The 15,788-nt window shown below is 44.0% G+C and overlaps 1 protein-coding gene and 1 long non-coding RNA gene across 2 annotated transcripts in view; one reads left to right on the forward strand and one right to left on the reverse strand.

Moving 5' to 3' along the window:
- The window catches only part of WIPF1 (WAS/WASL interacting protein family member 1), an 84,882-nt gene extending 69,725 nt beyond the window's left edge, over window positions 1–15,157 (forward strand). Inside the window, exons 4-8 of the mRNA XM_048485654.1 lie at window positions 1,189–1,353; window positions 5,313–6,092; window positions 6,754–6,972; window positions 8,013–8,126; window positions 9,554–15,157. Of these exons, the coding sequence (XP_048341611.1) occupies window positions 1,189–1,353; window positions 5,313–6,092; window positions 6,754–6,972; window positions 8,013–8,126; window positions 9,554–9,609 (1,334 nt within the window). The 3' untranslated portion in view covers window positions 9,610–15,157. The remainder of the gene's footprint in view (window positions 1–1,188; window positions 1,354–5,312; window positions 6,093–6,753; window positions 6,973–8,012; window positions 8,127–9,553) is intronic.
- LOC125426850 lies at window positions 1,079–6,958 on the reverse strand. Its single transcript, XR_007243583.1, has 3 exons — window positions 6,832–6,958; window positions 3,389–3,511; window positions 1,079–1,332 (listed from the first exon to the last, which is right to left on the reverse strand). It is a non-coding gene; the product is annotated as an uncharacterized LOC125426850 (long non-coding RNA).
- Window positions 15,158–15,788: the final 631 nt, after the last annotated feature.

Below are 15,788 nucleotides of genomic sequence, written 5' to 3' on the forward strand. Positions count from 1 at the left end.
CCTCTGACCCTGAGCACCACCGATCTGGTCGCATGGGTGGTGCAAAATCCCCCCCCCCACATGATCAGGAAGATGGCAAGGCAGCAGGAAGTCTTGCTGCCTTGTCGTCTTCTGGTGCCCTCAGCCCCGCCCATGTTGTCATCAACATGGGCGGGACCAAGGAAGCCAGAGGATCCCCCAAGCCTCGCCCTCCTCCTGGCTGCTGGCTCTCCCTCAAGCCCCGCCCCCCTCCCAGCTGCCGGCTCAGAGCCGGCAGCCAGCAGCCCCTTCTGCCCTCCCCTCTGGGGAGGACAGAAGCAACTAGAAGGCTCTGTGCTTGGGCCTTTGCTTTTATAAACTTGAGGGGTGTGGCCCTGCCCCTCAGGGGCGTGGCCTCACCCCCAAGTTTATAAAAGGAAAGGCCTCAGCACTGAGCCTTCCAGAGGGGAGGGCAGAAGGGGCTGCCGGCTGAGAGCCAGCAGCCAGGAGGGGGTGGGGCCAGAGGGCGCCCATAGAATGGATGTCTCCGGGCGCCATTTTCTCCTTGTATGCCTCTGCCATCCTGCATTCCTGTCTTTCATGCCTTCTGTAGTGTAGGATAGTAATAAGGAAACAAGAGGAGGGAGGTGAACAGGGATTGATATATTGGGGTAGCTTGATTGTTCTAGCAGAACTAGCTTTTTTCTCTCCAGCCACTGATGTCTGCCAATATAGACTTCTAAACCTTCAAGTTGCAGAGTCTGATTTGAGTTACAGATCCGGGGCTTGACTCTGTTGTGGGTTTTCCAAGCTGTGTGACTGTTAATGATTCATCTACATCTGCGATTGGCATCTTCAGGGGCATGTCATGGCAAGGTGTGTTTCTGACCACACATCTTACCATGACACACCTCTGAAGATGCCGGCCATAGATGCGGGCAAAACGTTAGGAGCAAAAACTACCCAACAGTGGCCTCACAGCCCAGAAAAACCCACAATACTCAATCCCTACATTGCTAACGGGGAAGCTTTGATGCTGGGAGTGTTGTCTGTAGTGTTCTGAATCCACACATGCAAAAGAGTGCAACACTGCTTGTTTATTGTAAATCAGACAGCTCTTTTGGACAGAGATGGTCATAACCTAATTAAAAGTGTGTAAGAGCAACCGACAAGTTGTATTTTGTTGTTGGTTGACATTCACTTCCTCCTCCCTCTCTTCTATCGCTGCAGAGCCTAAAGGAGGAGGCGGCGGTGGCGGTGGCAGCAGTGGCTTTAGCAGCAGTGGCGGCAGCATCAGTAGTGGCAGCAGCTACAGCGGAGGTGGACCACCGGGTTTAGGAGGCCTGTTCCAATCAGGGATGCCAAAGCTCAGGTCTACGTCAAGCAGGGACAATGGTAAGGAAATGGTGTTCAAAATATATTCCGTGACATAAAAGAACATTATACAGTAACCAACAAACTAAGATAGGAAAATATGCCGCCTCTCATGCAAATAGTCTTTGTTTACTAGTGGTAGAGTTATAATTACTACTTGATTCTGTGAACATGCCTGGAGATGTGCTCCATTATGCTTCTCTCTGTCCTGCCAATCTTGCTCATGAGTCTTTTATCTCCCACCAAGTGGGTCCCACTCTAAGCCCACTAGCGGTGAAACCCCAGGCCTGTTTCTCTGTTCACCATCATTAGTACCCCAGTTTCAGATGATAGCTGTGTTGGACTGCAATAGAACAGCTAGATTTAAGACCAGTAGCACATGGGAGACCAAGAAGATTTTCAGGGTGTAAGCCACAGGTGTAAGCTTTCACAAATTAACTTTGACTGTCAAAAGTTTATACCCCCAAAATCTTGTTGGCCCCTACGATGCTACAGGACTCATATCTAGCCATTAGTACCTTACAGTCTTCTGACTTCCACGTTTATTTGGAGGAAAGCGTCTTGGTAGCATTAGGAAGCAACTTACTGAAAATATTTATATCCTTCTTTTCCCTGGTAAGCTGGACTCGAACTAGCTTACATCAAATTTTTTAAAAAATCTAACTCTAATCAATATGAATACTAATAGCAGGAAGCAAAACACAGTTTCCGTTCAGACTCATTGGAAAAAGCTCTGCTTTACAGAGCCTGTAAAATTTGTGGAAGTTTCCTCATGTGCGCGCAACAGACAAATAACCAGCAATTCAATGTTTATGCCAGTGGTGGTGAACCTATGGCACGGGTGCCAGAGGTGGCACTCAGAGCCCTCTCGGTGGGCACTCGTGCACAGAGTTCATCATGTGGGAGAGTGGTGGAAAATCACCCCCCCCCCCCCACACACACACATCTAGGCTGGCCTGGGCATGATCCTTTACCTGGGAGTAAGCTCGATTGCTGGCAATGGGGCTTGCTTCTGAGTAAACCCTCCTAGGATCGTGATTCACCCATTTGAAGTGTTGCACGGTTGCTTCCCCAAGCTTACTCCTGAGTAACGCCTTGGAGCCAACCGGTTTTTCTAAACTAAAACCTCAGTATTCAGGTTAAATTACCGTGTTGGCACTTTGTGATAAATAAGTGGGTTTTGGGTTGCAGTTTGGGCACTTATTCGAAAAGGTTCGCCAACACTGGTTTATGCCCTTCCTATGCGGGATTCAGAAATCTCAAACCTGAGCTTTGTTTTTCTTTGAAGGTGTTCTCTTCTTTAATCTCTCTTTCCCTTCCTTGGAGGGGAAAGGGGTTGAGGATCACCCTGAAACCCTAGGAGGAGGAGCAGGATCAAAACATAGTTGGCAGGTCGCCATTTCAAGTTGTATCTTGTTTTAATGCTGTGTTCTATCCCCCTTCCCTCCACCAGTTCTCCTTTTGCTTTCCATAGTATCGCACCATAGTTGTCGCCTACTTTTCATAGCATACAGGGGTTTGCAACCTGAGCTCTCCAGATGTTCATGGACTACTCATGAATTGCTACTCTAATACACATTGGTTTTTTAGGGTCAGAAAATGTGTGTGAATTCCCACAGTGAATACTGTGAGATGTTAGCAGTAACAAATGTTCTTTACATGCAACATTTTTTTTGTCAAGTATGTTCATCCGAAGTACTGATGTACCTACTGAGCTATAACATGCAACCAGCATGTGTTAGACTAGTGGTTCTCAACCTTCCTAATGCCGCGACCCTTTAATACAGTTCCTCATGTTGTAGTGACCCCCAACCCTAACATTTATCCATTTTACAGATGGAGAACACTGATGCAGAGAGTCTTAGGCGACCCCTGTGAAAGGGTCGTTCGACCCCCAAAGGGGTCCCGACCCCCAGGTTGAGAACCACTGTGTTAGACCAAACAGTCCAACAGTGCAATCCTAAACAGAGCTATACCACTCTAAACTCATTGACATCAAGAGAGGTGTAATTCCGCTTAAGATTTCTCTGTGGCCCATTAATTGTGGAACACTTACTCGGGCCTTTTAGTTGCACGGTGGGGCTCAAGCGTGGTTTCCTCATGTTTCTCTGTTTATATGCGAGGAGGCAGACGAGTCCTTGCTGCAGCTAGTCTCAACAGGCCTCTGTTTCCTGGTTCTCTTAAAGGCACAAATTTCATAACACTCAGTAGTCCCAATACTATAGAGCTGATATTTTCTCCCCCTCCCTTCCACAGACACTCACACTGTCTCTCTCTCTCCCCTAGTCTCTCTCTTCCTGCTGCTGCGGGAGAGAAGCTTGTTTTTAAAAAGAGACTGTATTTTCAAAAAGTTTTTAAAAGCCCTCCCAATCATCAGAGAAGGCAGAAGCAGAGCAGGGGAAATAGGCTGGAGCCAGAAACAGACCCTGCTTGTGCTGTTCCTTGCAAAAGCCAGCTCTTATATTGACACACTGATATATCAATATGAGCATTTAGAGATGAAGGAAGGAGCCAACAACATGGAAGAGGGGGCAAGGGGGAAGGCATGGACAGCAGTGCGAAGAGCATGAAGCCTGGAGCTAAGCAGGCTGTCTGTGGATGGAGGGAAGAGGTCTATGCTCACTGGAAAATCTCCCTGCTTTGGCAGCAAAGCAAAATTAAATTCGTGCTTGCTGCGGGGAGACTAGAAAATGAAAGTGGGGCTTGAGGAAATACGTCTGTACAAGAAATCTCGCTGCAACACACACTTGCCCCCATCGCACAACAGATGCCTTATGCGTAATCGGCCTGTCATTCACAGAAGATCAGGGCCTTCCTGACTGGTGATTCCCACTATAAGAACTTGAACTTAGTGGTGGGATTAAAACACGCAAGGTGATCTTTCAGCCTGTGTTGATGCAACAAAGGTTTTTAGGAGCTGGTATTATCTGTTGTGTCACAGGCTATTTGTGGGTCCCCTCTTAATCTCATAGCATTTAACATGCTAGAGCTTCTCTGAAAGTCTCTCTGTAAAAAGGCTAGTGATAGACACCATATCCTCCCTGCTGAGTAAATCTTACCTGTTTTTGCCGCAGGTTAGCGAGTATATAAGAGTGTATAAAGTTGTGTGATGACAAAAAATTAGCAAAGCAACTAGCATAGAAGAAAATGGAGCATGCATTGTATGCATACCCTTCTTATTTAACTATTAGGAATGCGGGCTGGTAGGTGTAGTAGTTTTCTGTACTGTTAGTTAGCTTTTTCTTGCATACTGTTAAGGTATGCAGTTAGTTTTTTCCTGTATACTGTTAGAGTGAGTAGGTTGGTCAAGTGTAGCCAGTTCCCTTGTTAGAGTGATTAGATAATATTGCTAGGTTTTCTTGCAGCAGGTATAGTTAGGTTGGAGATGTTTTAGTTTAATGTTGTACACTGATATAGTGTTATGTATTGATACATTGTTAACGTGTTGTTGTAAATGTACTGATATTGATTTATTGTTAATGTGTTGGTATTGCCCATGTATTGATATTTTGATACGTTAATGCTTTGTTAATGTATTGTTGATTTATTGCTATTGTATGGATTTAGTATGGATACAGTTTCATGTGCATTGTTAGTGCTGCTGTTATTGGTTAAGCAAATTGTTAGGTTTGGCATGTTTTAAGTCGTCACCTGTAATATGATCTTTATTATTAGATTTATGTATTTTATTAGTATTATTTTGTTATAATGTATCTTGTTTTGCGATGTTGTTAGCCGCCCTGAGCCCTGAGGGGATAGGGCGGGGTATAAATTGAAGTACAAATACAAACTCCTAGCCTGTCACCTTTTTGTGGGTTTTCTAAAGTGATCTCTAGATGACAGTCCTTCTTTAGATGCAGAGTGACATGTACATTTGTACTGTTTGGTAACTATCTACAATAGTTCCAGTTCACTGCAAATATCCCTTTTAGTGCTAATTTTTTTCTTTGTATTATGAACCCTCTTTTTCGCACTTTTAGACTCTCCAGGAGGCCGAGCTCCAGTTTTTCCACCGGGAGGAAGAGCCACGTCAGCCAAGCCCTTTTCACCTTCAGGTGGCGTAGGGAGATTTCCAGGGCCTTCTTTTGGGCAAAGAACTGCAATGCCAGAGCCACAGAGAAGCCGAATGCCACCCCCAAGACCTGATGCCAATTTTAAGCATGACACAGGTGCCCCTCCTGTGCCAAATACACCAAGACCTATCCAGTCAACTCTTTCAAATATGTACAATAGAGGACCACCTCCTGTTCCATCAGCATCCAGACAAAACAGCTTAGGGCTTACGCCACCACCTTTCCCAGGAAACAGAAATGTAGGATTTGGAGGAAATTTTCGCCAGTCACAACCAGGTAGTTCTTCTCCCTTTTCCAACCGACCTCCTCTTCCTCCTGCACCATGCAGAGCCGCTGAAGACAAGCCACCTCCACCCCCACCTCCAGCAGCAAACAGGCCGCCTCTCAATAGAGAGCCTTCCCTGCCACCTCCCCCACCTCAAAACAGCAGGCCTCCTGTACCTTCCACACCGCGGCCATCTTTCTCCTCACAGGCTCCGCCTCCCCCACCTCCAAGTAGGCCAGGCCCACCTCTGATTCCACTGACAGCCGGTGGGAATGACGAAATGCCACGACTTCCTCAAAGAAATCTCTCTCTATCATCTCCTTCGCCACCAAGCTTGCCTAGTTCTGTTCGTTCCGGACCCCTTCCACCTCCACCAAACGAGAGGCCACCTCCTCCTGTAAGGGACCCACCCAGTAGATCAGGTAAGGCTTCATGCATTCGATCATTCAGTAAAAAAACCATTTAAGTGAACTGATATGGTGGTATAGCGTCAGGGTTTGGAGACTTGACCTTGCCTCATACTTTTAAAAGTCCCTTGTAAGATGACATTATTGCTGTTTAGGGGAAGGAACATATAAGATGGAGTATCTATACTGGTGTCTCGTGTCTTGTAAGTCTTGCCTGTGCGGTTTTATGTACATGCCTGCAAATACCTGACATGTAAACAAAGGAAACCTCAGTGAGAGGGTCACTTTCCATGTTGGATTTTAAAGTCTATGAAGTGGGGCTTGATGTCAAATATCTCTCGTAAGTTACATTTATATAATGGTCAGGGGGTTTATCCAAAAATGAAATCTGGATGTGACAGGTTATAACAGTGGTTCTCAACCTTCCTAATGCCGCGACCCTTTAATACATTTCCTCACATTGTGGGGACCCCCAACCATAAAATTGGTATATATAAAATATAAAAAGACCGTTTTCTGATGGTCTTAGGCGACCCCCGTGAAAGGGTCGTTCGACCCCCCAAAGGGGTCGCGACCCCCAGATTGAGAACCCACTGGGTTATAAGAAGATGGAAATAAGAATGGTGTGCTGTGCTAAAACGTGATTTGCTGTTGTTCTGTCATCTTTACGTTTCAGGACCCTTTCTTCCTCCTCCACCACCAATCAGCAGAAATGGTAGCACTTCACGAGCATTGCCAGCTACTCCACAGCTACCTTCCCGAGGGACATTTGATAAAGTTCGAAGCGGGCTGGTGCCGCCACCCCCTCCTGACAGGCCTGGGTGTGGAGCTCCCCCTCCGCCTCCCCCTCCATCGTCAGCTCTCCGAAACGGGTTCCAAGATTCTTCATGTGATGGTGAGCGATGGCTACTCTGAAAAACAGAAGAACAAATTTTGATAATCAACTTTCCGGGGAGAGCCGCTTCCAGAAAATAGACTGCACAGTAGCACCTTAGAGACCAACAAGATATTCAAAAGATAAACATTTGAGAAACAAAACTCCCTTCATCAGATATGGTATCTGATAAAGAAGAAGAAGAAGAAGAGTTTGGATTTATATCCCCCCTTTCTCTCCTGTAGGAGACTCAAAGGGGCTGACAATCTCCTTGCCCTTTCCCCCTCACAACAAACACCCTGTGAGGTAGGTGGGGCTGAGAGAGCTCCGAGAAGCTGTGACTAGCCCAAGGTCACCCAGCTGGCGTGTGTGGGAGTGTACAGGCTAATCTGAATTCCCCAGATAAGCCTCCACAGCTCAGGCGGCAGAGCTGGGAATCAAACCCGGTTCCTCCAGATTAGATACATGAGCTCTTAACCTCCTACGCCACTGCTGAGCTCTGAACCTCCTACGCCACAAAGGGGGCTTTGACTCTGGAAATCTAATACCCTGAAACTCTTGCTGGTCTCTAAAGTGCTACTGTACTCGAATCGAGTTGTTCTGTTGTAGACCAACAAGACTGCCCTTGGAGACTGCAAATGAATTGTAACCTTGAAATGAATGTTGTGAGGTTTTATTATGTACTATTACCGCAGCGATTACAACGATCTCTAAATTGTGTTTCATAATCCTTCTTCACGAACTCTTTAGAATTTTTTTTTTTTTACAACATTGAACAAGTTCCTAAAATGTGTTATGGTAACAGACACTAACCACTGAGTTTGCTAGTTAATACTTATTCTGGCAGGATAAAAGCAACCCAGGGCTTATTAACATGGATGAGACTTTCCCATTGGCAATAATTGTTTATTAAATCAAGTTAATTATTATGTTATGTTTTATTATTGTAAGCTGCTCTGAGCCCTTCCGGAAAGGGCGGCATACAAATAGAAATAAATAAATAAACATCTGCAATGGGAAGTCACAGAGAACTTTTTAAACAGCTTCTTGTTTCTATCCAGATGAGTGGGAGAACCGGTTTTCCTTCCATCCCTTGGCTGATTTACCACCTCCAGAACCGTATGTGCCCATGAAAAAGAGCTACCCCAGTAAACTGGCAAGAAATGACAACAGAAGTAAGTCAAGAAGACATTCAATAGCAATGTCTGGGGTCACTGAAGAGATAGAACACATCAAAGAAAGGCTGGATAAATGCTTTGTATGGTTAAGTGATGCAGAAACCAAAATGATAACATAGACCAGTGCTGGCAGGGGCTGATGGGAATTGTAGTCCATAACATCTGGAGTGCCAAAGGTTCGCCACCATGGACATAGACTGTGGAAGGGGGGAGTCCTGGGCCCTGCTGTGGGGTAGTCACCAGTGGCAAGAGACCCAAAGCCAACAAGAGCCACGTGGCACAGATTGGTAAGGGGCAGTACTGCAAAGCTCTGTTCACGACCTGAGTTTGATCTTGATGGAAGTCAGTTTGAGGTAGTTGGCTCAAGGTTGACTCAGCCTTCCATCCTTCTGAGGACGGGAAAATGAATACTCAGCCTGGGGGTAAAGTGTAGATCAGAGGTGTCCAACTCTGGCGCTTCAGATGTTCATGGACTACAATACCCCATCAGCCACTGCTGGCATGGCCAATTGGGGGCTGATGGGAATTGTAGTCCATGAGCATCTGAAGTGCCAGAGTTGGACACCCCTGGTGTAGATGATTGGGGAAAGCAATGGCAAACCACCCTTTAATCGAAGACTGCCTAGCAAATGTCATGATTGTGACATCATCCCATGGGCCAGTGATGACCCGGTGCTTGCAAACCTTTAAGTTATAACCAACTGACTTCAATAGAAGGGTATAACTCTTTTTAGGATTACACTACCTTTAACCAGTGCTAAAAATATCCTAAGCATGCAATTAATTAAACATATCGCAGCTCCTTGTAACTAACACATAATTTCCACTCTGCCATGGGCTGTCACTGGGTGATCTCTCAGAGTCTTTCAGTCTAACTTCACACTCTCTCAGTCTAACTTCACATAGTAGTTATTGAATGGATAAAATGGTGGAAGAAGAAGAAGAGTTTGGGTTTATATTCCCCCTTTCTCTCCTGTAGGAGACTCAAAGGGGCTGACAATCTCCTTTTCCTTCCCCCCTCACAACAAACACCTTGTGAGGTGGGTGGGGCTGAGAGAGCTCAGAAGAACTGTGACTAGCCCAAGGTCACCCAGCTGGCATGTGTTGGAGTGGACAGATAAGTGTGTTGGAATGTACAGAATTCCCCAGATAAGCCTCCACAGCTTAAGTGGCAGATCGGGGAATCAAACCCGGTTCCTCCAGATTAGAATGCACCTGCTCTTAACCACTGCGCCACTTGGGGGTCTTATTGAGGATGAAAAGCAAAGTATAAACACCAAAATGAATAGTAGAAGCATTTTAAAATTAGCTGTTTTTCCTGACACTGTAAATGACTAGCTTGGACATATGCCTCAGAGAGCAAAGAGGCGTGACATCAGCAGAACAATAACATTAATGTGGTTTTTCTTCTCTTTTTCTTTTAGGTGGATCGAGCCGCCGAGAAAGAGGTGCTCCTCCACTTCCACCTATTCCAAGGTGAAATGGGACCTCCAAGTTGACTGATCTTCAACACCTGGTGAACCTCCTTCATTCAGTGTTTTGTCAGAAGACTGCCTCTCCAACAGCATTTTCCTTCCCTTCGGAGAGAAGTCCCTAACATTTTAAAATGGCAGAATCCATGTCCAAGCTTATTCCTTTTTAAATTCCTGCTCAATTTAAATGAGACTAAAAGTGCTTGCTTTGGATTTCCACGTTAGTTTATTGACTATAGATTCGCAGGTTATGATCCTTAACCCCATTTTCTTGGAAGTTTTATATCCAAATCAATGGGATCTGTCTCTAATAGGGTACTTATGATCAGGGTGGTATAGATTATACTCCCCTTGCCAAGTCCCCAAAGGCATAATGGGGTGCATTTGCAACTATGCACTCAAAGAGTCCAATCTTTTTTCACAGTCTTTGCAGCATCCATGAGAGCAAGACAGTTTTATTTAGCACAAAGGTCAGTAACCATGAATCTGAATCTGTATTGTATCCAGCCAGAAATGGGTGTGCTGTCCAGAGACTGAGACCTTCGGTTCTCTTAGGCACGCTAAATGTGGCTCCCCATGTGCTCCCACAACGCATCCTGGGTTAGTTTGCTGATCAGTTGGATCACATCAGTTTGATGATGGTAAAACCAGGTGGCATGGAAGTTGATGCATTCCATCTCAGGGAAAGAAAAGGGAACAATTCAATTGCCTTATTCTCTCAACGACCTACCAAACCTGGAATGAATTCCAGCTTTTCAGAGACCAAAGGAAAGGGTTGCTAGGAACTCTGGCAGCAGCTTTCGTGAACGCACCGAAAATTCCAATGCCCTGTTCCAGATTGAAGCGCTATGAGAAAAAGAAACAAGGTTTCTGAGCACCTGGATGAAGAATGATGAACAATCCATCCTGTTTGATCCAGCGGCCTTGGTTGCACGTGGAGTGCTTTTTTAAAAAAAAGGTAAACTAAAAACTGGACAGTTGGCTGCTCAGGATTTGTTATTTTCCCAATGCACAACTGAGATTTTAGATTCCAACCAAGAGCTTTTCTCACACAGTCCAGATAGCTTTATATGTCCTCCATCGGATTGGGTGCTAGAATAGTTCTAATGTGATTTCTTGGAGGCTGATTCCTCGTTTTGCTAATGGGAATGCAGTTAAATTATCTTTTCTCTCTGGGGTGCGTCTTACCCACAGCTCTGCGTGTTTTGCATATAGTGCATTATTGCAATGTTGTCTACTTGGAGGAGCCCTAGAGAAAAGATTCCCCCTCTAAATCAGCTAATGCATATCGGTATCTTTCTTTACTTACATGTCTCTCTGCCTGTTATCTCTCTCTTGATAAAGTTGAAACTATTTTAACTATGGAAGTTTGAGGGGGTTTGTGTTTGTTCTGGTCTTTGTACAGCATCAAGCCTCCCCATACAAGCAGGACATGTCTGAAGGCCTGATGCATTCCATTGACTAGTACAAAGTCCCACTTGATTCTTTTAGAGTGCAAAATAGTTGGCTAGTCTTGAGCACTGGCTTTTCTGCAACATTCAGTTGCTATCAAATAACTGGTTTTTTTCTCCTCTCCTGAAAAGCTATAGGGAAGTATTTCTTGGGTACACATTCCTGGCATTTGTGACAGGTAGAACATGTGTGTTAAATGTTCCAACCAGTGTTCAGTTCAGGTCCAACTGATACAGCTTATTCGGCAAGAGAAAGAGGATCCCTAGGGTTGTTGTTGGGAATATTCCTGACCAACAAAATTGCTATTTAGGTAATGCCCTGGCCTGGATAGCCCAGGCTATCTCAATCTTGCCAGATCTTGGAAGCTAAGTAGGGTTGGCCCCAGTTAGTACTTGGATGGGGACCACCAAGGAAGTCCAAGGTCATGACACAGAGGGGGGCAGTGGCAAACCATCTCTAAACATATCTTGCCTTGAAAACTCCATGGGGTCACCATAAGTTGGCTGCAACTTGCTGGCATATTCCACCACCATCACCACCGCAAAGTTCTCAAGACAGATTCCTGAGGAACATCTCTCCAGTATTGCTTCCTTCTTAGCATGCATATTGGAGACCACAGGATGCCCTCTCTGCTGAAGAAAAGGAACTTGAAAGAGAAAAGAATCCAGATGTGAAATATATTGTTACAGTTAAGTTGTGAAAGAACAGTTGGCAAATTTAGAGAGGCACATAAAAATGTGTGTATCTTGGAGGAAAAGAATTCAGAAATAACCACAGCGGTGTTTTGTATGAATGACTGATGGCTTTGCTTTAGGCCAGAGATATGCAGCCTTTATTGGCTCAAGCGATGACAGAAAACATGATGTCTACTTGGGAGGTTGTTGGTGTGCCAGAAAAACTAGGAGTGTCTGAGGCTGGCAAGGAGAGAGACGAGGGTTGCACTTGGCCAAACATACTGGGAATAGGCTGAGCCACAAGGTTATTGCCAACACCTCAGAGACTTGTCTTTTAGACCTTGTGTGTTCCCATTGATAAATACAAAGTAGTTGGGAGCTTGGTATGTAGAAAAGACGAGTAGCTTAGCATGTTCAGTATATGGGTACACAAATGCACGCATACACCTTTTTGTGATCTTTTTGACAAAAAAGTATCATTGCTGTTAGCCATTTATAGAATTGAATGTGGAACTGTGTTCCATGGTCTCTTTCCTAGGTTGGAATCCTTATAAAAGATGACTTCCAGGGATCCAAAGATTCTACCCATTCAGATTTTCTAGCAACTGTAGATTTGATCTATGTTTATTTCAGTTCTTACACAAATGTCCGAACAGAGACAGCATTCAGGATTCTTTCATAGTTTATAACAATCCTGTATTTTGGGGGGGCAGACTACAGCTGTTCCCCAGTGCATTTACAAGCATGACTTATCCAGTATTAATATTTCCATATTTTGGTCCAGTCACCCTTGTGGGTAGATTTGTGTTTTAAACAAACACACACACGCACACGACGTTTTTAAAAAGCAACAAATTACTACTTAAATGTCTGTTGAGACAGGAGCACTTAAAAGTTTTCTGAAGAGCAAATAAAACTCAAGTATTTAGAGGGCAGATGTTTATTTCAAAATATGCCCCAGCAGTTGTACATTTTCTGTAAGTTGCTTAAGGGAAAAAATGTCTTTTTGAATGCATCAGTGAGGACGATACAAATGAATCCAGAGTCCCTTTCACTGCTGGGGGTAATGCTTCAACTGACCTCTAAGGGCCAGTCTTCAAGCACAGTAGAATGGAGAAAAACTGGAAATGTAAATGGTAAATTGAACTATTTTGCTGTTGGAGACTGCAGATAAGCTGTGATGGCAATCCTAAGAACAGTTTCTTGGGAGTAAGCCCCACTGAATAAAATGGAACTGACTTTTGAGAAGACCTTAAGACTGCTCCCTGCATGTTTCCACGTTCTAGAACAGTAGTTCTCAACCTGTGGGTTGTGACCCTTTTGGGGGTCGAGCGACCCTTTCACAGGGGTCACCTAAGACTCTCTGCATCAATGTTCTCCATCTGTAAAACGGATAAATGTTCTGGTTGGGGGTCACCACAACATGAGGAACTGTATTAAAGGGTTGCGACATTAGGAAGGTTGAGAACCACTGGTCTAGATTCTTCATTCTCTGTAAGCGGAAAACTTTTTGTCACATGGGAAGAGCTGGGCCACATTTTCTCTTGTCTCTTTTTAATTGCTGGGAGGTTTTTTAAAAAAAACAAAACAAGGGGAAGCATTTAAAATGCCTCCTTTCCCCCCTACAATCTGACGTGTGTACAGCCTCTTCCACCATATTGGAATATGACCAACATGTATAGAGCTTGTTTCAGTTGGGGCATCTATTATGCGTGAGAACCTTTTGAGAAACGGTGGGCATTCTCGAGTGGAAATGTCAGTCAAGGGCCCATTCCTATCCCTGTTTATGTCTTTGTTGTTGCTGCCACTGAATCATCTCTTGGGCAAATCAAGTTATGAAGCTGTGTTCTTCAGTCAGGAGGCCGGAACCTTTGATATAGAGAAGACAAGGCAAACATGAAGGGCAGAGAAAAAGTAGAACAAAAAGAAGATGCCCGGTGAACCCTACTGGTGGGACATCCATTCCTGTAGCATTTTGAAAATCAAATTTGGTTTTATTTTCCACCGTCAGCTGGCTGTATGTTTGGGGACTTTAATTGCAGTGCAATATTATCGGAATTTCTAACCAAAGCCTTAGTTTTTAGAATGTCATGCGGCCTTCAGAGAATGAAGCGACAAGCACTTCTCTCTTCCTCAGAGGATGACATTTGAGCACTTTCTCTCCTATAGGAATCTTCCTCAAAGTACGTGTTAAACATTGTCAAAGAATATTTCAGAGGAGAAAAAGAAAATAGGACCTGTTTATGTTGGGCAGTGTAAAGCATCTCTCTCTTTCTTTCCACCAGATACATTTTTAAAAAGCATTTTATGTTAGTAATATCATTTTATTACTGCTATCTAGATTAAAGTATTTATTCATTATGCACAACTTGCAAGCAGCAGAAAGCAAACTGGTTTCTTCCCAGTGGTGCCTTGCTACTTTTTAAATCCCACTTTTAAAATGTCTAAATGGCTATTTTTTAAAAAATGGTTCTTGTACATGCGTTCTCCACAGCCATCCTTGACAATATCAGAAATCTGATAATACTGTATGATGTGTATGTGTTTGAGGCACAGTTACAACACTTTCTATTCCTTTGCTGTATAAACACTGTTATATGGAAGTGTTATGGATTTCAGGAGGAATATCAGATTGTAACTTAGGTCATGTCATATCAAAGAAAGTTTGGGTTCGATCAATGGAACTTCCAAATGACTGAGTTTAGATCAAAGGTCCCCAACCTTTTTTCACTCACATACCCCCTGGTATCCCATTTCCCGAAAACTGTACCTCATATTAGCAAGCCCATAATGTAATTTTTTCATGTACCCCCAAATGCTCTGGCGCATACCCCTAGGGGTACACATACTCCAGGTTGGGAACCACTGGTTTAGACTCAAGGTCTTTAACCAAGCAAAAAAAATGTTTAAACCCTACCCATGAGATGTTTTTAAATATATATGTATGAATGAAATGGATTGTGAGTTTAGAAAGCAATCATTTCCAATGAGAAATGCATAAAACCTCTTTTTTTGTGAAATTGCACACACATATTAGTCCAGAATGCCCTCACTGTAAATAAGATGGTGTCTATTAACTTTGCATTGGGTTATGAATATGCCCATTTTAGAGAATCTCTGGCCCCTTCCGCACAAGCAGAGTAATGCACTTTAAATCCACTTTCAATGCACTTTGCAGCTGGATTTTACTGTGGAATAGCAAAATCCACTTGCAAACAATTGTGAAAATGGATTGAAAGTGCATTATTCTGCAAGTGCGGAAGGGGCCTCTGTGTTTATCACTGTGACTCACCTGTGAGACAAAAGAGATGACAGATGAAAATAATATTTGTCCAAAGCAACAATTTACAATAAAATTTGAACAAATGTTTGTCAGAGATCAGCTGTATTTGAATTTTTTAAAATAAAATGAATGCATGAAGCACCTACAGCAAGGGAATGACTTTTCTGTCTTAGCTACAAGAGCTAGAATCACTGACCCTGATCCAGCCAGAATGATCCGCACATGGAAATCTGCTTCCAGATTGTCACGTTTCCCAAGCTCAAATGTCAGTTATTATGGGCCAAACTGCTGAACTGGGACCACAGATATACCGGGAATTTACGATATACAATCAAACCCAGTGTTTGTTCTTTCTGTATTTCAGAAACTGGTTTTAATTTAAAATGTGGTCCAAGTTCTTTCTGTATAAATTTAGTGCACTCCTAAGTTTATGGAGTCTATGGAAGTCAATGGTCTTAGAAGGATGCAAATATTGTGTAGTGTAGCTCCCACCATGGCACTTTTTCATTCTGAACTGAACAGGCCGCTTTTCAACCTGAACTTTTTCAGGCAGAACTAAGGTAAATGGGAGGGGGGCGCATGGCGGCCCCCATGAAGGAGTGGCAGAAATCACAGTCTGCCCCAGGCGCAGTTTGGTCCAACTATGCCTCTACTGCAAAGTGCATTGAAAATGCATTATTCTGCATGTGCAGAAGGGGCCAAAGAGAACAGCTAGATTAGAGCCCAGTAGCATCTTAAGAGACCAGGAGGTTTTGGGGGCATAAGCTTTCAAGAATCA

This window comes from Sphaerodactylus townsendi, linkage group LG02 (assembly GCF_021028975.2).
Source record: "Sphaerodactylus townsendi isolate TG3544 linkage group LG02, MPM_Stown_v2.3, whole genome shotgun sequence".
NCBI lineage: Eukaryota > Metazoa > Chordata > Lepidosauria > Squamata > Sphaerodactylidae > Sphaerodactylus > Sphaerodactylus townsendi.